Source organism: Pempheris klunzingeri, chromosome 14 (assembly GCF_042242105.1).
Source record: "Pempheris klunzingeri isolate RE-2024b chromosome 14, fPemKlu1.hap1, whole genome shotgun sequence".
Lineage (NCBI taxonomy): Eukaryota > Metazoa > Chordata > Actinopteri > Acropomatiformes > Pempheridae > Pempheris > Pempheris klunzingeri.
Genome location: NC_092025.1, coordinates 12,297,482 through 12,322,063, shown reverse-complemented (window position 1 = coordinate 12,322,063; position 24,582 = coordinate 12,297,482). Strand labels below are relative to the sequence as shown.

At 41.3% G+C, this 24,582-nt stretch overlaps 2 protein-coding genes across 2 annotated transcripts; one reads left to right on the top strand and one right to left on the bottom strand.

Moving 5' to 3' along the window:
• Positions 1-486: 486 nt before the first annotated feature.
• tmem135 (transmembrane protein 135) lies at positions 487-7,964 on the bottom strand. The gene is made up of 15 exons (XM_070843916.1): positions 7,813-7,964; positions 7,054-7,181; positions 6,527-6,619; positions 6,281-6,314; positions 6,125-6,190; positions 5,432-5,478; positions 5,263-5,304; positions 4,812-4,988; positions 4,620-4,689; positions 4,348-4,515; positions 4,038-4,101; positions 3,836-3,912; positions 3,225-3,323; positions 3,054-3,121; positions 487-2,670 (listed from the first exon to the last, which is right to left on the bottom strand). Exons 1-15 carry the CDS (start codon positions 7,948-7,950, stop codon positions 2,535-2,537), a joined length of 1,407 nt encoding a protein of 468 aa, XP_070700017.1. The 5' UTR covers positions 7,951-7,964; the 3' UTR covers positions 487-2,534.
• Positions 7,965-11,353: 3,389 nt separating this feature from the next.
• On the top strand, positions 11,354-24,582 carry hephl1b (hephaestin-like 1b). Its single transcript, XM_070843349.1, has 20 exons — positions 11,354-11,536; positions 13,433-13,677; positions 15,047-15,259; positions 15,589-15,807; positions 16,110-16,364; positions 16,890-17,058; positions 17,918-18,057; positions 18,164-18,295; positions 18,421-18,626; positions 18,918-19,062; positions 19,213-19,425; positions 20,634-20,850; positions 20,968-21,107; positions 21,186-21,311; positions 21,444-21,550; positions 21,690-21,924; positions 22,385-22,524; positions 22,800-22,953; positions 23,053-23,067; positions 24,373-24,582. Exons 1-20 carry the CDS (start codon positions 11,364-11,366, stop codon positions 24,450-24,452), a joined length of 3,324 nt encoding a protein of 1,107 aa, XP_070699450.1. The 5' UTR covers positions 11,354-11,363; the 3' UTR covers positions 24,453-24,582.

Here is a 24,582-nt window from a genome sequence, read left to right as displayed (position 1 = left end):
GTACTTGGAATCCAAAAATAATTTAATATATACCCTTTTCACATTAATCAAAACATTTGAGAGTGGTATTTTAAGTCTATAGGATAGAGTTAGTTAATATATCACTACTCTTTTTAACACCTGTACTTCGGTCTGATGATATTTGCACTGTGTTCTCTACAATCATGGCTTCTGGTACGGAGGTCATGTGTGTCTAAAGGTGGGTTGGGTTGTAGAACTGAATGCAAACTTTGAAGCAAACAAGTTCAAATAACTGCCAGAAATAAGAGACAGTAAGAGATGTTAAATTGAATGGAATCGTTTCACGTCTGAAACGAAGCTGTCATGAACGGTCCCCATTATTCAACTAACTGCAGAACCACTGCGGCCATTTATCACTTGGTAGAACGTGAAATTCATCTATTTCAGAGAACAAGAAAGATTTAAAACTCAAAATGTGTTTTTGGCAAACATCCTTATCTCTCAGCAACAAAAAGCAAAGGCAGATTGAGCTGTGTGCTTTTATTCACAGAAACAGATTCCTTGTTACCCACAGGCGCTTCGATGTGGCAATCAAATTCTTCAGTGAACAATGTTTCAATCAATGTGGATTTTCAGCAGTCAGGTTCAACCTTGGAAAATACAGTGCATATTCATTCAAATGCAATCAGCCAACACCATTTTTTTTGTGATGTCGTGAGAAATAACCACATACTTCATTCAAAGCCGTTTGGGTCTGTGTCTGACCTGCATTAGTGATTATTAAAAATAGAAGTAAGTTCTAACTTCCTCCAGTGAATGACGAGGGTGGATCAGGATGACTGTAGCAATGCTTTTTGGAAATATGAGTGTATTTTGTGTTTCAAAAGTAAAACCGATTTTAAAAGATGATTGGTGAATTATTCACACTTCAAATCATATGGATCTGCATCATGTCACAGTCTTGGCTCTTTAGTAAAGCACAGCGATGCAGCTCATGTAATACATTTGTAAATAAAAATGTAAACTGAGAAGCCCATTCTCTGACCAAACCCTTTTCTTATGATATTCAAACAGTGTTTCTACATTAAATGGAGGGTAAATGTGCGTTTCACTGTAAACCAGAGGTGGAACAAACACCAGGTATCTGACTACGTAGCATCACTGTGTCCGTGTGACCAAAATAATTTAATTTCAAACTAAAATAAAGTCTGAAAGAGTTAGTTTGCACAGTTAAAAGCAGGCCATGAGTGAACTCAGACATATGCGCACAGTATGGAAACTGTTCAAATAATATCTTCAAGCTGTTGAATATAGGACTATATGTTTCTTATACAAAATTAACTTTTCAATACACTTAAAATATATATATTAAAAATACACTATGGGAGAAATGTGATTACTGACTATTGCAAACTGTGAATGCATGTTCTAAAGGAATCAGGTTAGAACGCATCCTCTGATTTCATGCCTCAGGCTGACTCTTTGTGTGGAAGTAAATAAACACAGAGGGTGTTTACTACTGAACAAACAATGATTTACTGCATGGTTCTTTAGCTGCATTTTCTGTGTCTTGGAGGTGAAATTATTTCTATTCTTCCCACTTAATTAGCTGTAACAAGATACATTAGAGCCTTATAAACCTATGTATTACCAAACCATTTGGTTCAGGTTTCACCATCTTCCTGGTCCTTGATGCTTTCTTTTACCCCAGTAAGTCTAGATAAGGGGGAGCCGCTCCATTGTAATTGTTACTGTCAAGTGTAGTTGGAAACTCTAAAACTCTAGTGTGAGTAAAGCTGGAGATTTGGGGGGAAAATTTTCTGAACTACACTTAGAAATCAATGAAGTTATGAAAGAAAAATCAATTTAAAGTACTGATTAACAATGGTGACATTACACCTCAGTGTTTCACGGAATATTTTTTTTTCTTTTTTTTTTTTTTTTACACATAGGCCACAAAGTACACATTCAGAAATGATCAGGGAGTAATGATCTTGAATCCTTTACCTATTAAATCAGTCAAAATTACACATCACTGTGTATATTCCCCCAAAAAATTAGTTTTAGAGATTTGACCTCCGACGTGAAATTACCCACCTATACAACCAAACAGGGTTTAGTCAGTACAAACCTACAGGTAACTTGCAAAATGAAGAAACATTCAAATTAAAGGATAAAAAGAACGATGTTGCATCTGAAAGTAAAATCTTTTTTTTTTTTTCTTTTTCCAATAAACCAGTTTCTGGGTTTATTTGTGATTTAGGCAAACGGACTGAAAGTCCTTTGTAAAATGAGGTGTTTCTTTATTTTACCAGTTAACTGTAACCGTACAATCTCACTCAGTGCTTGTGCCAGCCACAGCACATTCGACATTCACGACACCCTGCTTTGGACAGATCTTAGGCTTTCGCATCTTCCAAAGCATATCCTATGTCATATCACAACATCACTGACTCTGAGCCATTAAAAACATCTTTTTTTTTCCTTTTTTTTTTTAAACTCAGAGAGAACAGCCAGACTGTCCAATTCCTATTGAGGTAACCCTAGAGCCTCTCACAGAGCCTGGTCCCAGGTCATCCGAGTTGGATGTCCGCTCCTGGTGGAAGCACAGTGGTGAAACGAGGGTCCAGTTTGGGCACAAAGCCTTTAAAGTCCCTGGAGGCCTGAGTCCCAAACACATCTAGCAACTGTCTGTTCATCAGAGCGAACCTAGGAGAGGAGACGGAAAACTGATCGGTACCATCATGAAAAATACAACGCTCGCTGACAGATTCCTCTGACATGGACGGGAACAGTCCAACTATGGACAGGCTAAAATGGTTTTGGGATTTAACAGTCTATATGGGACAGCTACTACCTCACATACTGTACATTTTAGTTTGCTGAAGTTTGACAATGTCTGAGGTTACTGGCCATCTTGTCCCCAGAAACATTTAAGTAATGTTAAATTTGTCGCCTGTACCAAATGATGTAGCCATGGATGCTCAAAAACACATAAAACCCCTCTTTAAAAGGCAACTGATGTTCTAATCATGACTTCTGAAGCCAAGTATTGTTTGACAGTGGACAGTTTGCACACCACACATTCATACCTGCCCTTGGTTAAACGCAGCAGGAACTTCCAGTATGCAGGTCTGAGGTTCTGCACTTCCATCACAGCCTGTGTAACGGTAATGAATCATACATGACATCCTCACTCAACAAAAAACAAAAACGGTGTGTGAAGCGTACTTATTTGATACATCTGTGTATGCGTTACTTACAGCTTGGAAACAGATGGCAGTGGAGATGGCATATAGGATCGTGTCCGCATGAGGAAAGTAAGGGAAGCGTCCTGCCTCAATGCCCTTGAAGTACATGGTCTAAAGACAGAGATGCAGACACGTACAGTAACATGTTAATAAAATAAGTCCATTTTCTGTCATGTGTTTCGGCAATCTGCTAATTTAGGAACCACTGCCATTTCTAAAAGGCTCTAGTGTGAATAAAGTAGCCACTTTGCCACATGACTAATGCTTTACTACTGACCTGATTTACAGTAACAGGGCTACACCACAACACGTCTTTTCAGATTTCGTCAGTAACCTGAATTCTCTGTGTAACCTGGTTTCTTCTGTGTGTGTAGACATAATGGTACACACAGGCGGGTGTTTCTGGATCATGATGAAAATGCCGTATTTGTTGGTAAATCCTTACACTGAGTTAGATAGACGGTGAGTTGAATAAAACTCTAAGTAGGTTTTTAGATGGGAGGTTAATTTTGGTGAGTATATTCTCTTAATGGTGTGACTTTCATTCTTACGGTCATCAGTAACACTTGTTTCTCTGTCGCAGCATGTAAATCTGCTTCGTGCTCAAAGGCATTTTCTTTTACCTCCACCAGCTTCGTGAAGAGATACATGGATATCGTCGTGCTTTTGTAGAAGAACATTGAGATACCGGCCAGGAAGCCTTGAAAGACGGGAAGAGAGAGAGACAGTTTGTCGGAGTAAATCGGCTGAGACATGACGACACCCGGGGGAGGATTGATATATATACGGGGATTTTATTTGACGGTTTACACATTACTGTCTTACCAGCAATCAGTGCGTGGAGTTCATCATCAATGTTACGCACCCAGCGCAGCAAGCAGCTTGTTCCCTGAGTGAAGAGGAACGCATTTTTTAAAGAATGTGACAATACTCGCACAAGATAACACAAGACAAAGTAACATAAGACCAAGACGGGAAAGGTCAATGACAATGACCAAATGTGGGAGGAAACATTTGAGAAAGAATTCAGAAATCACAAATGAAATGTGTCTTTAAGGACATGAGAGAGAAAATTATACTGTAGAGTTTATATATTCTAATTTTATGGCACAACCTCAGCAAGTATGAAATGTACCTTGTAGATACTGACGAATGATCCTAAAAAGGCCCCTAGCTGGAAGTTCTCTTTGTTGTAGAAGAGGGAGGGGAGACGTGAGGGTTTGGAGAACATCTGCCTGAACGTTGAGGGCACTTTAAGACAACACTGAATCAGGTAGCCCACACTGAACATCCTGACAAACCCCTGGACAATAAAAGGAGAAGAGAAAAGTATTAAATAATGTATTATTATTGTTATGATCAATCGTTGAATTTGAGAATTCACTTAAAAGTGTCTTGTTGTCTTACTTTAACACAGTAAGAAATGCAGTTGTCTTGATAATGTTTACAACATCTGTGTCTTGGGCCCTTTTTGCATCTGGATGATACAAAAAAAAGTAAGTAACACACACACACACACACACACACACACACACACGTCATCACTGAGCACTCTGTGCCGCCCCGTATGTGTCTGTGTAAATGTGTGTATTGTCTCACATTGATTCTAGCAGCTCTCTGGTGTAGGCTATCAGAGTTTTCCTCCTGGAGCTGGGCCTTTCTGCTGACGCCTGCGAGTCCTCGGCCTCTATGGCAGCTGTCCTCTCAAGGGGTCTCGCGCAGATGTGTTCGGCCGTGATGGAGTGAGTTGGAATCTCCTCTTTCCCGATGATGAACCTGTGACGGAAGATGCACGCCACCTCTGTGAGTTTAACAAAACACGGTCGGCAGTCGAAATCAAGATGAAAAACAGAGTGTGCAACACTTGATTAGACTGCCATGACCATTTTAGCCCTTCTTCAGACTGAAGAGATCTAAAGAAAGGCAGCCTGCAGGTGGAAGAAGTGTTACGTTGTAGAGCGAAATGTTGCATGGCTGCAATAAATCTTCATGGGAGCATAATCGTGTGTGCAGACGTGTGTGGGCATCAGTAGGAACGGGGACAACTTACTTTAAAGCAGAGAATGTGAAGCCTTTGAGACCATCTTTACTCCTGCAGTAGAAAACACAAAATTTAACTCAAACTCTAAACATTGGCTCGTTTTTAATATTTCAAGGTTGTCCTTAACAACCAAGAGACCAGAGTTTCACATGTCAGTGTAAGAATCTGCCGCTCTGACCTGAAGAAGAACATGTAGAGCGACGCAGTTATGCTGAACAAGAGGACCTGACGGGGGAAAGAGAGACGGAAAAGGGGCATCAGGACAACAGCTGGAATGTGAACATGTGGCCAAAAGATTCTTTCAGAACCACGAGACAATCTGGCAAAATCTGTGATGAAAGTCATCAGTGGTTGCTTGCTGACATATGGTCAAACTAGAGTAAATGATCACACTTTTAGGAAAATATATCAGGCTTCGGACAGATTCGTTACTTCGCATGGCAAAGGGCCCACATTCTAAGGGCTGAGGCGACTGTACTGTCACCTGGTGACTAAATTCACCACAAGACGAGATGTGTCAGGTGACTCTGACTGATTGATCACGTGCTGTGTGCAGAAGCATAGTGTAAACAGGCAGCTTCCCTGCGGCCTGTCCGCGTGGCATTTGTACTGAACTCAAACAAGCACTCATAATCGGGCTTTGCTGTCGTGGTCATGTGAGCTGCCAGCGCCGTTTGAAGAGAATAATCCCACTCAACAAACATTTTTAAAATTGAGATCAGGGGGATGTTTTGCATCACCTAAATCTAAATCATTTCATTCACACATTAGTGCAGACAAAGATAGCGCTGTATTAATAGGTGCTGTATCATTTATCCCCCAACCCCAATTTATTTAGCTCCCTTCCCTTCCAACCTCCCATTCATCGTACCTCGCCGTGTTTGATGGGTCTGATGACGCCTCGTGTCACTGCCATGCGGAACAAAGTCTCAATGGCCTGACGACAAGATTGCACGGTCACACATACGTTGCATGGCAAAAGCAGATAGTGGAACAATTAATGTGAAATGAACAAAGTAGCTCTTACAAGATTTGTCATGTATATCGTCAGCAGCCCTCTCCTGGAGGTGGGGGGGGGGGGGGGGGGGAGGGAAAGGCATGCAGATTATCAGTAAACACAGAGCCAACATTTACAACGCCATGCCCAATACCAAAAAGTAAGTGCCATATTTGTGCAGGGTCGAACCTGGAACATTTCCTTTAGTTCAAAACATGAAAAGACTTTCAGGAAACCAAGTCAAATCTAGTAAGAATAAACGCACAGTAATCTCACCTGCTCTTGCGCTCCAGGAGGATGGCGATGTAGGAGGCGGGCAGCGCCGAGCCAAACCCGGCAGACCAGGAGTAGAACCCACCCAACAGTTTCCTAAAGTCAGAAACATGCAGCAGAAAAGGGTTGGACACCGTCTCTGAGTTTTTAGCCTCTAGTAGCGATATGGAGAACTTTTTAACGTGGGTCCCCGTTTCATTTATCTCGCTTATGCACATCCTGACACACACCCCTGCCAGCTGTTTCTCACTATTCCACTGATGCTCAGGTGTCAGTAATACGCAAAGAACCAAAGCGACGGGTTTATGAGGCTTATGACATCTACAGCCAGCCACCAGTGGTCGATCGAGATGTTTTGACCTCCTTGCATACCGTCTATGGTGTTGGCTACTGAATCTTCAGAGTCAGCGACACTAAACTGAACATGTACTCTGACACAACTTAACCTCTGAAACCTTTGTTTATCTTAACTTCAACAGAGCTGTGTGATTAACGGTGTGCATCTGTGTGTGTGTGTGTGTCCTACTAACCTGAGAATGCAGAAGAAAACAATGTAGAGACCTCCATTGGCCGTGAGGAAAGAGGTAGACCACAGGATCTCTGGGAGAAGCCTTTTTAAATAGTAATCCTTCTTCCTTCTCCTTAAAATTGCTGCTATCTGCAATACACAGAGATGTGAGCCACTCGCTGTTAACATTTGGTTAATTTACCAAATAAGTGTGTCAGTAAGAGTTCCGATCACATAAAAAACGTTTTGCATTTACTCTCTACACTGGACTACACTGAACTTTCCCCTCAGGGTGTTGAGGAATCCTTGGACTGCACCAAAGTCTGCAAAGACATCAGGGCTACCAGCTGGTCAAACGAGTTTGCTCTGGATTTGGTCGGTTTGCAGAACTTATCAGATGATGTTGACTGCTGATTAGCTGACTGTGGTTTTTAAGGGGCAACGTAGCGCCTGCGATGTTTAAGTCTTTAGTCAAGTCAGGACAATTGTATCTATGTAAGGTAAAATCACAAACCCTAAATCACTATCAGCCTCAGGGGGGCTTCACAGGCTGCACAGCACAGGACACCCTCCATCATTAGGGCTGGAGATTTAGGAAACCCCCCTCCCCCAGAAAACTTGCACACATGCACGGACTTGAACTTAGCCCCGGAGAGTGAACTAGCGACATGTCAGCTAATCTTTACGACGTTTCTCAGAGCTGGTTAGCCCCACTTGGTTAGCTAGCTCGGCTTAGCTTCGCTTCACAGTCAACTGTTTCAGCCGAAACGGGGAAACGTACCAGGTACAGAGGGAAGTATATTTTGAAGGAGACCTCTAAAGCGCCCCTGGTCACATCCACAGCACACTGCATACACGACGGGTTCCAGGTGTGCCCGATCTCGTAGCAGCTGTGCGGTATTTTGCTGAAGGCGGCCATGTCTGCGCTCTGAGCTCCAGCCTGCACGGAGGCGGCGGCGCGCAGGTCGTGCGCGTTCAACGTGATGGGAGGGTGAGCGCGGGGACGTGGAGGAAATGTGAACGCGCACGGCGGTGTCGGGGCCGGACCTGATCAAATGAGTTGTGAATCAATGATTTATTGATGATCAATGAGGTGTTGTTATTGTGCAAAGTGTTCAGACTGTTTTTGATTATTGAATCCTTAACTCATAAGAAGCCTTTTCCTCTTTAAGTAACATTATGGGGGATATAAAACGGACTAAATGGACCACAAGGAACACATTTCTGAACTTATTGTTGAGATACTACCCCTACTGTCCAAGATCTGTTAAATATATGTCACAGCATTATTTTTTTCTAAGTCGTTTCATATGACACTTTTTCATAAAATATGGTCAGGACAGGTTAATTGTAATCTAGGACATATTATTACAGATTGCAGTTAGATTGATTGAAACTTACCTTTTAATAACAAAAACAAAACAATTCAAAGTTAACTAGTTGTGTCACAGGTTTTAATCAGACAGACCAACAATTTGGAAATGGTGTTCTGGGTCACATGACTGCACCAGGATGTTTAGTAGCTGTCACTTTGGGTTCTTATGGGTTCATTTTGAATTCTTGAATCTTTGGGTCTTTCTCTCTAGACCTGCTCTTTATGGAAAGCGCCTGGAGATAACACCTGTTATGAATTGGCGCTATATATAAATAAAGATTGATTGATTTGCTTGGTGATGCGGTGTGAGTCAGTACTGATTTAAAATCAATAATCTGATCATTATAATCGGCATCAGAGCTGCCAAAAAAAAATAGTAAGAGCTGAAAAGGACAACTGGCACAGCTACGATTTAAAAATGATAAGACAAAACCAAAAATAATGTGGCCAACCATGCATTAAATCATCAGTAAGTATTGATTAAAGTCTGTTTTTGATGTTAAGTTTCAATTTAATTTGAAAACTTGTAATTGGAGACTAGATTCAACCTTCAATGATTTTGCTCCCCCAATATTAGTTCTGTTAACCTGACTCTCAACATTCTCACATTAAGAAACATGGGGGGCACTTGAGCAAAAAAAATCCCTTTTTTTAAAAAAAAAAACTAATTAGCCAGATGGGTAGCTGTGTGACCAGATGTAAGAGGTTTGTTCTTTGAAGCAATGCTACAAACCTGTTGACCAGTTCAATTCCCCACCTGCTCACTGTGGATAGAACTACAGCTGAACACGTAAATCTGCCTTAATCTTCAACTAAATGCCTAAATCTGGAATCAGATTAGTCTTAATCTGATACAAGATTTTAGTCATCACCTTAAAAAGTCCTGTTAGTGCTCAAGCGGTGGCGTGTGAATGTGCACACAGGCATGATTTCTTTCAAAAATGTGGTGTTGGTGAAGATAATTGCATCTGTCACACAATATTTTGCCTTTTTTTGTCAGACTTTGTAACATAATGATGCAAACATTACAAACCAACACAGTTTAGATTCAGCTAAACTGCAAATCATTGCTCTACTGTTTAGAGTAAGTAATACAGACATGAGGAGCAGGCATCATGTTGAATTTCAAGAGTTTTTTTTCTAAATGAGAACAAACTAAAGCTCAGGAGGTCTTGAGGATTGATGTGTTCTCTCTCCGGGTTTGGATTTCAGGGGGTGCGATGGTTCCACAAGATAAAAGAGAAGACAATCAGCCCCTGAAGCGAACTGGACCCTGCTGACCTGCAAGCACATAACAGATCGATGCCAATTCAAGAGCACAGGACTTTTTTCAGCCCTGCTGCTTTAAGGACCTTATTTTCCCGTAGAAAATGCATTGCATGCAAATGCATTTGTTTTTACAGCAAATCACTGCTGTGCTTGCAGTGCAGATTGTACTGAGAGATTTGTGGGGATTATCAGAAATAGGAATCTCAAGGATCACACTCAGCTATAACCAAATGAGGGGATCGAGAGACCAGAGTGAGTGGGATACGGTTGTGCTGTTTGTGTATTATCAACATGTCCCTCATCTGGTATGTGAAGGTGAAGGCATCAGTTCACCCACCTTCATGTCTACAGCTGTACTGCTCAGAGTTGGTCAGCAGGTGTCAGCCTCAACCCTTTGATGCACAGACTGACAAAAAGCTTCAGGTTGATAGATGCAGGGATGAATTAGCTTTCAAAATGTTCACTAACTTTCTATGTGAATCTATTTTGTTTCCACAAAAATGTTTACAGGGACATTAAGACTACCACTTAGGAATGATTTGTAAACTGTAACTAATTGCTTTATTCATGGTCAATCATCATATGTGAGAAAAATTCCTCTGGCAGCTGCTATATTATTCAGGACAACACCCAAACATTGTGCAGACCAAAATACACTTATTTACTTAACTTATTAGAAAGTGTGAAACCTACAAGCATGTATCGATCTACTTATAGATTATCAACATTCATATATGAATCATTAACAAATTGCTGTGGTTAACCTGTTGTTAATCTGTTGTCAACTTGTTATAAAATGCCTGTATTTGAGCTGTTGGGCTTTATTCAGTAAAAACTAATTAATAATTTACAGTATTTCAGTTATAAGGTTGTGTATCCAGTGCTGATAACAGACAGCATATCTGTCCATGCACTGACAGTGTCTGTCTACTAGTTACAACAGAGTGTACAAAGTTTAGAGTTTTTCAGGCCACGGTGCATCAGTTTAAATATTCTGGGCCATTTGTGTGTTTCTCCCCTTAAATTGAGGAAAGTAAGTAATAATACAAGCAGAATATTCAGTGTGAAACTATCATTCAAAAATGAATTGAGAGACCCCCCCCACACACACACACACATAGTCTATACTATGATCAGGCTTTCTAGCTCGCAGGGTAAATCATCAGTGGAACCGTAATATTGAAACCATGATTTAATTCGGTTTAGGAGCGTGAAAATCACTTGTAATTCTGTGATTGTCTCATAAAAACCAGCCCATCATTAAAACAAATAGCTTCCACAAATATCAAAATAACCTCACACGTATACCAGCTGACTAACTTGCTTACTCGTCACCTCTGGAAAATTGACAGCCCATTCAGGCGACCCAAGGCGCTTGAGTCTGCATTTGAGCATAAGTAGAACAATTACCCTAATTTCCCAGGAGATGATGTCAATAACGTCTTACAATAATTAACGCGAGGGCACTGAGTGGTTATTATCCGTGCACGCCTGACACCACAGGAGGCGGTCACACCGGCGCTGCCCTCCGGCTCAATAGACCAACTGTTTTCCCTTTGCAGAGTTTCATAAGTGCTGCAGTCCCGGCGCGCAGTGTGCACTTGCATGGAGGAGTCAGCGGAGGTTTCCACTTGTTCCTCTTGAACCAGAAACCCAGCTGGACACCCAAACGGAGCGATCATCCGAACATGGCACGGACTTTGGGGCTGTTTGCGACCGGGTTGTTGTTTCTTCTCCCCTCCGGTGCGGAGGGGGGGCGCAGCCGGGAGAGAGTTTACTACGTGGGGATCGTTGAGGACTCGTGGGATTACGCGCCCGGTGGAAAAAACCTCCTTAACGGGAAGGACGTCGAAAATGATGAGTGAGTTGTGATAGTTAAAGTTGCTTTAAAAGTATGTAGGTTTACAGATGACGAGGGAAATTAAAGTAATGCTATAATCTACTCATTTTCTGATCCACCTCATATGAAATTCACATACGTGTTAAGATTACTTTTAGATCTCAATTGAAAACCCCTGCAGATGACCAATTCAGATTACAAAAAACAAAAAAAGTTCTAGGTCAAAAGTTGTCCAGTATGTCATCTCGCCAGGGTGTGACAGCGTCTAGACCTCCACAGGAAGATGACAGTCCTCGAGTGAATAACTGTCCTGAGATCATTAGGTTAGAGCCTTCTTTTGCTGTGTGCTACACTGACCAAAACAGGAAAACAAGAAAAACACAGACAGGAGACTCTCATATCAATCAGAGAAATGTCTATATCACAGCACTAGAACTGTGATTATTAGGCTACATAGATGTAAAGAAAGCATAAAGATGTAAGAGGACTACTGAACACTTCCTCATTTTGACTATGACCCTTTAATGTACTTGCCTCAGACCACAAATAATACTGTTAACCTCATCTTTCTCTGTTCAGATAGCTGACCATGGCTGATCTCTTAGTTAACAGGGAACCTGATAGCTTTTATTTGACCGTGTTCATAGTGATGCTTCAGCAGTTGACTGAGATGTGACTTATGCGATGATGATTCACAGTAGTTGCAGTCTTGCATAATGCTGGAGTTTCCTGACTTCAATGGCAAATAAGATGCAGTCATGTAAAAACACAACACTGGTTGTGCTCAGATTAAGTAATTTAGCACATATTAAACAATAATCCTCAGATGTCATAATGCCTACTTGTTCCTATTTTATTGACAATTGAATCCATAGGAAGTCCATTTCTACTAATTAGATTAGAGCTAGATTAGATGAAAAAAAAAAGTAATAACAGTCAATGGAAAACCAAGATGTAGTGTGTTTTATAATAATTGTGATGCAGTTAATGGCATTTCAATAACAAGGGTAGATAGATAGCAACATAAAGATGATTGTCTCAAAACTCATCAATATTGGAATAAACCTGCTTACATTATGTTTCATACATAAAATCCAGTTTAATGTTGATGAATTTATGAGAGGTGGAGGTTACAGATTTGCACTAAATTGCTCTGATCAGGTGCTTTTTATCAGACTAACTGCTCCGTTATCAGTGCAACCCACTTGTGGATCTAGTACACGTAACGCTTTTCGCCCTCCCTGTTGCTTTGGGCGTGAGCTGGATATACAGAAGCAAACTGTCTTCGCCACAGCTCCAGTAACTGGTTATCAGCCCACAGAAGCGTGTAATCATAATAATGACAAGTCTAATTGTTACAAAGCTGCAACCAGATGCAATTTGTTCTGTTGCATCACATCTACAACTACAGTTAAACAATCTCAAAGATAAATCAGAGCCTTTTGTGAAATCTTACAGTGCGCTACAATGGCATCACACTTTTCCCCATATTTGCACTTTGGTACTTTTTGTACTGGTTACTATTTTTCTGATTAATTACCTACAGTTGTTTAGAGGGTTACAGTCATACAGGTTGTATTTTGATAGCAACTGGCCACTTGCTCTGTTGTCATGGTGTTTCCATATAGTGGATGTTCTGTTTTTCCTTCTCATTTGTATAAAGACAGTCACAAATATCTTTAGTCGATTGCTTATTTGTGCTTTAATGTTCCTTACACTTATTTGTGCATGTAGCATGATAGGGAGATTAAACAGCACATCCTGTATTGCTTATAATGACAGACCTTGACCTTAAGAAATGCACAACAAAGTGGGAGCAGTAGCTATGTCTTTCTCCTCTCCTCCCCCACCCACTCTCCTCCTTGTGTGTAACCACTGCTCTGTCTGTATCTCCCTCTCTGTGTCTTCTTACCTCAGACATGCATCTGTATTCCTGGAGAGAGAACCCCACCGTATTGGCAGTGTTTACAAGAAGGCCATGTTCCGAGAGTATACAGATGCTACGTACAGCCGCCTGGCCCCCCGACCAGTGTCGTTGGGCTTCCTGGGGCCCATACTGCGAGCTGAGGTTGATGACGTCATTGTTGTCCACCTCAAGAACTTTGCAACCAGGAACTACACCATGCATCCCCATGGAGTTTTCTATGATAAGAATGCTGAGGGTATAGTATCACATTATACATGTACTGGAGGTGCACACAGAAACACACATACTGTATGTACGCACAGAAAGACACGCAAAATCAGTTTGATATCCCTCAGATAGAAGGGACAGCTGGTCATAGAAGATGGTACCCAGTATTTGCTGTAATAACAGTAAGCATGACACAGTTCCATACATGAAACATGTGGGTTTACTAATGGGGGTTTCAAGAACGATAGCAATGGGGATACCACTACAGATGTCTTAGATAGATTCTTTTAAGTGAGTGTTTTTGTCAGAACATGGCTTGTTTCTCTTGGAAAAAATGTAACATTGTTTTTTTATATATAACAGAATGCCGTAAAGGAGCCATTATCAAGAGACTTGCCTCATTGGACACTCTTCAAAGTTTTTGGCATAACTTCAAAACAGCGGGACACTATATGAGGTCTTGTGTCTGATTTCTTTAACCAACAGCTGTGGCTTTGTGTAATTCTAGTCTGAAAGTTTTGCATCTTGGCATGTCCCGCTCCTCGGCTTCAGTGCCAGACTGAGTCTGATAACAGGATACTAGCAGACAAAAAAGAAAAGCATTACACGGACTAAAAGAGGCGAGTTAGACTGGTTTAAGAGTGCAGAAAATGGTGCAGCACAATTGAAATCCTCCTGTTAGATGTGTCTCCTAAGTATTCACACCATTGCGGTTCTTTGTTACGCAACAAGCCTCCATCCCCCACTCATTTGTGGAGACGCATCCTGCCTCTGGAATCTTTGGCTTTACATGAACTAAAACTGAAACAGAAACTTTGTTTTCCCTAGTAAAAGCAACATGGTTTATAAAAGGACTTACATCAATGTGTGTGTGGCTCAGAGAGAACAGTTCTGTTAAGTGGCCAACTAGGTTTTTATAAACAATTCCTTGTGCAGGAACAGACAGACGTGGGGGTAGAGGAGGAAGAGGGACTGGTGTCAACATCTCAAAAGATAAAATCAGCTAATTCTATGTTAAACTTTGTCATATGATGAGTGCAAATTGAGTGCCGTGAGGTCAGTGTGTCCATGATATCTCTCACTAAGACTGAGGTGATATGTTTAAACATCACACATATTTAATGTGCCTGAAAGCTTAACAGAGATAAGACCTTTAGAGGAAGTGGATATGACCTCAATTTGGGAAACCTCCAGCAACGGATGTGATTTGCAGTTGACAAACAGTTTTTTTCCTGCATAATATTTTCCACAGCACTGACTTAAGGTGGAATTGTGCTTGTTAAGGCCATAGTGTTAAGACCATGTCGTTCTTTTCTACTAACTAAAGTACTAAAGTAACATAAACCTCGGAGGAAAGAGAATCATCTCAGCATAAACATCTTGTGTTTGTCTACCAGGGGCGCTCTATCCAGATGGGACATCAAACAAGTTGAAGAGGGATGACTCTGTTCCTCCGGGAGGGAGCTACACCTACCGCTGGGAGGTCAGACCAGAATTTGCCCCCACAGATGACGATGCCAACTGCCTGACCTGGGTCTACCACTCTCACTTGGATGCCCCCAGGGACATCGCCTCAGGACTTATCGGGGCTCTGCTCACCTGCAAGAAAGGTATGAAGATACATAACCTTATTGATTTCACATCAGAAGAAATATAATATAATGTGTCTGCATATTTCCTGTTGGACTACCTCTCTGTATGCATTATCTTTACGCCACATTACATCAAATTGAATTCATAAGAACGCCCTGTGATTAAAGTTGCGAGCCCCAAGGGCTTCTCCCCGCCCATTTTAAAAAAGTCAGTTAAACGAACACCGCCCAACCTTAAGCCCTTAATGACTACAATAAAATGCTGCCAAAGAAACTAAACAAAAGATGGCAGGAAATCACCAGGGAGAGATGTATACAGATTCCCTCCACTTTCTATATGAGCGCAGGGATCTTGAAGGAGACGAACGGTCCAGTCCAGGGTCAGACAAAGCCAGAGTCTGTTGTAGAGTCCGCCCGAAACGATGTGGACCAAGATGTCTTCCTGATGTTCAACGTGGTGGACGAAAACCTGAGTTGGTACCTGGAGGACAACATTCAGAACTGCTCTGATCCAGCAGGAGTCGTCCCAGAAGACCCAGACTTTGAGGAGTCAAACCTGATGCATGGTGAGAGATGAGTCTTTCTTATTTCTTTCAAATTTATTGTTAATGACAAATAAATAATAAGTAACTCGTTAACTCTTACACTCTTGCAGTAAAGTCTACAAAAAACTACATTACTTATTTTATAATGAACTTCTTCACAAGATTCAATAATACTCACCTCAGTTTTCTTTCTTTGCCACCACCCCTGCATCCTTTTGCCCTTGCATTCTTAAAATTCCTCTCTGTTTTGTTAGTCACTACTCACTAAAAAAGGTAAATTTGTCCTTTCCTCTAACCCCTGTTTGTGTTTTTCTCTGTGACAGCTATAAATGGGTACATGTTTGGTAACTTGCCCGGAATCGAGTTATGCCAGCACCGTCCGGTAGCCTGGCATTTATTTGGCATGGGCAACGAGGTGGACATTCACACTGCCTTTTTCCACGGGAATACTCTCCTGGACCGCGGCCACCGTACCGACGTCCTCAGCCTGTTCCCTGCCACATTTGCCACAGCTGAGATGGTCCCGAAAGCAAAGGGAAAGTGGCTGCTGACCTGCCAGGTTAATGACCACTTGCAGGGTAGGGCACCTGACCTTTGACCTCTGTGTCTCCTCTTTGCTCTGAGACTTTACTGCAGAGTAGCTGACAGGATGGAATACATTTTTGTGAGGTACACCCTTGTTATTTTGATGTTAACACAGCTTGTGTTTCTTCTCTCAACATGTCAGAACTTGTATTTCAAGGCTGTCCAAAGTCTAGTGAACATGAAACTGAATGAGGCATAATGTGCTCAGCACACTATAAATAATGCTGACAATGTGAAATGCCTTTCCTTTATATCACGTCTGGCTTTCCGGAATGGCCTTTTCATATCTCTATGGCTTTAAAGTGACATATAAATATACTTACTATGCAAACACCTTAGGTAGTTTTACAGGTTTTTGGTAGGTTTACAGGTTTACTTGCTCTTTTATATATGTCTCATTTTAAATCTGACCCTTTAGACTTAAGATTTCTAGTGCAGCTTCACAACAGGTTTTGATTTTATATGTATGAATTATATTCTGTACAATGTTTGCCTTTGTGTCTGTTTATCTTTTCCAGCTGGAATGCAGGCCTTTTATGAGGTGAAGATATGTGGCAGTGAGGCCAGCTCTACAGTGACTGACGCTGTTGTGAGGAATTACTACCTGGCAGCAGAGAAAGTGCTGTGGAGCTATGCTCCCTCAGGAAAAGATCTGATTAATGATGTATCCCTCACTGAGCCCGACAGGTGGGCCGACACCTTTTCATATTATGACTGACTTGCTTCTGTATCCAACCTAATGATTATTTAGCCCAATTTTATTCAAAACAAGCTCACTGCCAAACACAATGAGTTCGGCCATTGTGGTTTCATGCCAGTTTTCTCCCAACTAAGAAGGTTATCAGGGATCATGTCCATTTATCTTATTCTGTTGCCTACCCTGGTCTGTTGATCATAGTCAGTCTGCCCACATGTGTTGTTTTACTGCTATCTGTTTTGGTCCTTTTACAATTTACAATCCTGTTCCTGTAATGTTTAGATAACCTAGGATCCTTAAATTTGCACGTTTTTAACAAACTATCAATATGTCAAACTATGAAATTTGGATAACAGGAACAGATTTTTTTATTTTTTACAATTGTAATAAACCCATTAGATATCCATCAAATGTCTTAGAATAATCCCTATATTTTATAGTCATCGTGAGTGGAGCAGTTTTGGTGAAAAAAGGAAGAGTGGTAACTTACTCTGAAGAGAATCATGGGCTAGTGAAAGGGTGAACTATCCCTTTAAAGCTTTGCAGAGCCTCTGAATAATGTTGCCTACACGTGAGCCGATTGTTCCTGTGGTGAGGCAGCTCTGTGGTGTCTAGAGTAAATGGTGTGGATACTGATGCAGTGGCTCCATTGTTTTTGTGTCTTTGTTATTGTTCCCTGACCTGACACAGTAAACCCACCTCTGACTGGACAGCTATTTGCTCTGTTTACTTTTTCTGTAGTAAGATATCAAATACTGCAGCTTCTTCTTGGACACATATTTATTTTGACCCCAAATCACTGACTATTTGTTTGTTTCATATCCTGCCTCCCATACCCACCTCTCATAGTGCATCAGAGGTGTTTTTTGGCAGAGATGGTGGAAGGCTCGGAGGGCGCTACCAGAAAGTGATATACAAAGAGTACACAGACAATACCTTCACCACCACAAAGCCACCAACACCAGATTCTCAACATTTAGGAATCTTGGGTAGGTTTCAGATTTGGCAGAAATATCAGAGTGGCACAATGGTGTCTAGTCGTTCACCTGAGATCACTTCTTGTTTTAGTCACAATGTTCTTTTGTATGTATCCAGGCCCCGTCCTGAGGGCAGAGGAAGGAGACACTCTCAGGGTGACTTTCTTGAATAAAGCTGATGGAAACTACAGCATCCAGCCTCATGGCCTGCACTACGACAAGCACTTCCAGGGAAGCAGCTATGAGGATGGTGAGGAAGCATGCAAGTTTCACTGCCACACATACAAGTTACACAGCCAAGAGCAGCTCCACGGATGAACAACAGGACAGGACAGGACATCTGATTATTTCAGTTCTTTGTGTGCAATACTGTAGGTGTTGACAAGCCAGGCTCCCACGTTGGTCCAGGCGAGAACTTCACCTACACCTGGCAGGTGCTAGAAGGTCCGTCCTCATCTGATTCTTCCTGTATCCCCTACCTGTACTACTCCGCCACTGATCCTGCCGAGGACACCAACTCTGGATTAGTGGGGCCTCTGCTCGTGTGCAAGAAAGAAACGCTGGGAGTGAACGCAACCCAGGTGTGGCTTTATGATCCAGTCTCACACAGACCTATACAGAAAAGCCTCACATTTTTAAGGCTTTAACCAGTAAATGTTTGTCTCTCCTCTGTTAACAACCTCATTAAATTCTTCCAGTCGATGAATCAAATAATTGTCTCAGTGCTATTGGGATTAGATTGCTTGAATGAAACTTTAATGATCCTTGTCAGGAAATTAGGCCCTTGCAGATAAGATAGATCAGATGAGAACATGTTCAAAGGTGCATGTAAGAGGTGAACCTCCTGTTCCTGTGTGCACACTGTTTAACAGAATGGTGTGGATAAGGAGTTCTTCCTTCTGTTTTCTGTCATGGATGAAAACATGAGCTGGTATTTGGAGGAGAACATCAAGATGTTTGGCAACAATAAGACAAATCCAGACGACGAGGACTTCGAGGAGAGCAATAAAATGCATGGTAACCATTGTGCAGTTTTACTTTACTGTCTATATTTGATATAAATGTTTGGTAATGATCGTAGCTCACATACCATTTGACCAAATTTTGAATACCATTTTGGGTATTTCTTTGCACTGCAATTTTTCTGTTTAAATCTGCTCATTTCAGCCGTAAATGGATTCATGTATGGGAACCTGCCCGGGCTGGACATGTGTGCCGGGGACAAAGTTAAGTGGTACACCTTTGGGCTAGGAACAGAGGTGGACATCCACGGCGTTTATTTCGAGGGGAACACCTTCAAGAAGCAGAGCACAACGCGCGACACTATCAGCCTGTTCCCACATACCACTGCTTCTGTAGCCATGCAGCCAAACACTCCCGGTTAGTTACACACACTCGCACACACACACACACACACACACACACACGTTCACAAATACACAGAGCTGCCACTCGAAAACCACATTGTTTTTCTCTCACACATATTGCCAGAGTTCATGCGTACTTAGAGACAGGTTCTCTACAAACATGCTCCGATAACCTTGTTTTCCTGTGCCATGCAGACCTCTCCCCACACTTGGAAACAGGAAACAGGAAACAATGCTAACAGGAAAAACAATGTGGATTATTTATACTATTTAAAGTATTTTGGGATATGCTGATATGATATTTTTATTTACTTAAGTATCACATTTTTAAGTTTAAGAAAAATGGACAAAAAATTGGTTGTTTGTGGAATTTTACAGTTGAATGACTTGTAAAGTGCAGTCCTTGCGTCCTTAAGATGTGTGGTTATTTCTGTAATAAAAAGATCAAAGATCAACAAAAGAAAAGTGGTAGGCCTTACTGAATGTAATCTTCAAAAATCTCCTCCACACATGTTTTAAGACATATAATAATATTCTGTTTGTTAACTATTTGTGTGTAAGTTTTTCCAGCAAAAACCTCCTCCCATGATACATGAATATGTGTATATTTGCCATCTTAAATACGTCACATCATTCTGCGTAGTGGAGCTCAAACATTCAAATGGATAGTAACAATTAGTAAAACACCGTGGAAAGGGACTGTGTGTTTTGTGCTATCTGAGCTACCTCATTTCAAAGCAATGGATGGTGGTAAATATTGTTTGGTTAGTGACCATCAGTTGTACACTAGGATACTGTAATTCTCACTATACATTTAGACAGCACCATGAAATGTGAGTGATTTTGGACACAGTCACACACACTCTAAATGCGTAGAACACAGCAATGGTGTGATAATAACCCAACATGCAGACATTTAGAGCACATGGAAACCACAAGTCAGTGCAACGCAGAAGACAAATAAGACACTGGGTTATTTTTTAGCTACAATTTGCAAGTCACAACACTACCATAACAGTATATTACATCACATTTGTTTGGCAGATGGTTTTGTCCAAAGCAGTTTACAATATGTGCATTCAAACTCAATAGAAATGAGAGCTAGATGTCATCAGAGATCGGAAGTGCAACCCTCCCAAATAAACCAATAAAATCTGAGCTGAGAGCTAAAGTACAAATGCACGTATCCATTCACGTGACCTCTTTTCATTCACCTGACAGGTGTGTTTGAGGTGAGCTGCAGAGTAACAGACCACTACTCAGCTGGCATGAGACAGGAGTACAGAGTGAACACCTGCGCGCAACGCAAAGTGAAGCACATGCACACAAGGCCAACCAAGATTGTGCAATATTTCATTAGTGCTGAAGAAATAGAGTGGGACTACTCACCTGAGAGACACTGGGAGCTGGAGAAGCACCATACCACATCAGAGGACAGGTGTGTGAGTAAGATGATTGCAGGATGATGTATTTCAGAGTTGTAGCCGGAGCCTGTGATTAGTGGCATAACTTATTACTGTTTGCTAATGGAAGCAAATTGGCGCATGTCTCCCAGTCCAGGCAATATATTTGTGGAGAAAGGGGAAAACAGAATTGGCTCGCGCTATAAGAAGGTGGTGTACCGGGAATACACTGATGACACCTTCACAGTTCGGAAGAAACGGCAGCCCAGCCAACAGCACTTGGGAATTATTGGTAAGCTTAGCTGCTCTTTATGCCAATTTTTTACACGACAAATGCTGAAGAAGACATGGGCTTTCTTTTCCCCCACAGGTCCAATAATCAAAGCAGAGGTAGGAGAGCAGATCGTGATCACATTCAAGAACAAAGCCAGCCGGCCATACTCGATTAGCGCGCATGGAGTTAAAGCCAGCGGCGCACACGTTCCCGTCAAACCTGGTGAGGAAGAAATTTGTAAAAAAAAAAGAAATACTAACTTTTCATATTTGCCAAAAGCAGCTACAGAACTCTGGCCTCTCCTCAGAAGCAGCAGGACTGATATTTGTATGTTTTATGTTCTTCCCCCTTCAGGCTTAATTCTCGAGTTGACGTGGGACATTCCTAAAAGCTCTGGACCAGGTGTCTCAGATCCCAACTGCATCTCTTACGCCTACTACTCCAATGTTGATTTTATTAGGGTACGTATTCCCTGTGTACAGTAACAGTCACATGGAAGCACACAATTACTGGTGTTGCTGTTAAAAGAACGTTAACTTGCATGTTTAGGTTGGAGTTAAAGATGTCTGTGACAGAGCGGGTTCATTTGTTTATGTTCAGGATCTGTACAGTGGTCTCCTGGGGCCTCTGGTGATATGCAGGCCTGGTACATTGCAGCCCGATAAGGTCCCCGACAGACAGAGGGCTGACGTGGAGAAGGAGTTTGCTCTGCTCTTTATGGTGCATGATGAAAACCAGTCCTGGTACTTGGACGACAACATCAGAACGTACCTCGGTGTTGACCCTGATACCTTCAAGGCAGACGAAGACTTTGAGGAAAGTAACATGATGCACGGTAAGAGACAAGAAGAGAGAGAGGGGGAGGCACAGAGAGTAAAACTGTCTTACCCATGAAAGAATTAAAGTAGAGATTTATTGGTCTCTGTGAGAAACCTGAGGCCAGAGAAAGGCTCGAGGATGAGACTGAACATAAAAAGGGAAGATAGAAATGTGTTAACAAACAAGAAACTAACTGCTAACCTAAGATCTAAATATGCAATCTATGGCTATAGAGCACCAGAACACAAAACCCTGCAAAAGTTGAACCAGAGTTAAATTAACTTAATTTAAATCCAATATTGAATCTAGAATGACTCATTCATAACCGGTATAAGTAAGTATTTAAGTATTTCAAAGATCCTACAAGGTTTTTTTTCCACTGCTGGCACAACAGGAAGTCTAAATTGTGGTTTTCCTGTCACACTTGTGTCTGCATGCCTGGTGTCTGATTCTATGTGTGAATGTTTCTGTTAAAGGGATCAATGGTAAGCTGTACGGTAACCTCCATGGACTGATGATGACACAGGGCCAGAAAGTTGACTGGTATCTCCTGGGAATGGGCAACGAAGTGGACATGCACACCGTTCACTTCCATGCTGAGACTTTTACCTACAAGGTAACCTTCACCAACACAACTGAAGCTTATTATAGCTCAGAATAAAAACAGCACAGTGCACATTATTTATATACAAGTTACAGCATCACTCTCTGATAAGACAAGATTTCTCATCTCTCCATATTCACACAGTGACTATTGACCTTGGCCTGAAAACATCTCTGTGCTCACACAGGAAGTTTCTCTGGCTCAAGTGCTTATTTCCCTTACTTTATTTCTTTGTTCCCCTTTGTTGCCCTGTATGTCCTTTGTGTGTGTGTGTGGGTGTGTGTCAGACGGACCGCGTGCACCGTGCAGATGTCTTTGACCTCTTCCCCGGGACTTTCCAAACTGTGGAGATGGTGGCTGGTAACCCAGGTACTTGGTTGCTCCACTGTCATGTGACTGACCACATTCATGCCGGAATGGAGACCACTTTCACCATCAAAGGTGTGCATGTGCATTTACAAAATCAGTGTATGCATGGGTATGAATATCTCTTTAAGATGATTTGTCTAACATCTCACTTTTTATCTTTTTCAATTGCAGAAAAGTCTTCACATGGTAAGATCTGTTTGTTTTTTTTTTCAACCAAATGATTGGAACACTTAACAGTGCACAGCCTGGGCCAAATCTATTTGAAATATTAAATATAATATATCTAAACTACATCATTACATTGAATTCTACATATAGTGGCTTTAATAATTCATATTGAGGAAGGTTGAAAGAAATATTTTGACTTTAAGTGTAACCACTGACAACTTCACTGATTATATGAAACACTTAATCATCTTGTCTTGTACTATTGTAAAGGACCATACTGTGCATTTACAAGTGTCATTCCATTACTGTGAATGATGTATGTTTAAAATCTGCGATGACCATTTTCAGCCATTTTTGATGTATTTTTTGTCGCAAGCAGGCATTAGTTTCCATTCATCTATGTGTAGTATGAAAATGAATTAGCAGACCCTGAAACTTGCTTATGTTGTGTACTCCATCATGCCTGCATTAGTGTTCTGGTCAAGCTTGCATTATTATTTCTATTCTAATTATATCGTAATGCAGTTGAAGTTCAGTGTGATATCAGAAGTCAGCACTGCATCATCTTTCACAAAAGCAATGTACTCCTATCAAATGGAATAATAACAAAAAATATTACAGACGTGTTGAGTGTCACTAGCAACACTGTATACATCGTAATAGATTATTAGTTTACAACTCAATCCATTTTTAGAGTGTGCCAGTAGATTTTTAGACAAAATACTGTACAACTAAATTCCAAACACAGAGCAGCATGGTTTGTAAAATTGTTGCCGTGATGAGAAAATAGGCTAAAACATGCATAGACACTGCAGTTCTATTTATTGGGATTTTGAATAGTTTAACTTGGCCTGGTCACACTCAGAGGTCATAGGTCTTGGAGGTGCAGGTATTGGAATTTCTCTGTCTGTCTGTGCTTTTATGTAGTGAGTGAGGACTGTTTTGTTAAACACCATCTATCTTTGCTTTGTTAGCATTGGTTATAGGAAAAACAATACCATTGGGGTCAGGCGTTCCTTTACAGCCATGACACGTGAACGATGTAGCGCAGCAGCTGAATTCTTGACAGCTTTGATGTGCATGAAGTCAAAATCCATTGATCATTTATTGTATTAGTGCTAGCCCTCGTTAGAAAAGTTGTGGAAAAGTTTTAAATTGTGACATTCAAGGCCAGAATACTAAAGAAATAAATTCTGCTTTGATATAGCAAAGACACACAGGTTAGGTTTTGGGTCAGGGTGTGCATTTAGGGAATCAATGGATTTTAACCCGTCTCTGACTTCCTTTTCCACTCCCCTTACCTTGTCATCTGTCCCGTTGTAGCATCAGGAACAGCAGGCTCCACAAATTTGCTGCTGCTGTCGCTGGCACTTGGTCTGATGGTTGTAGGTGGACTGCACTAATGAAGGGACACTGGGCTGTACATATGTTACCACAACAGTGGTCATTAATGCACTAAAAAAAAATCCAAGGACAAAATCACTGTTGTATCTGTATTTGCTGGAGGTTATGTATGTAAATATCAAGCAATGA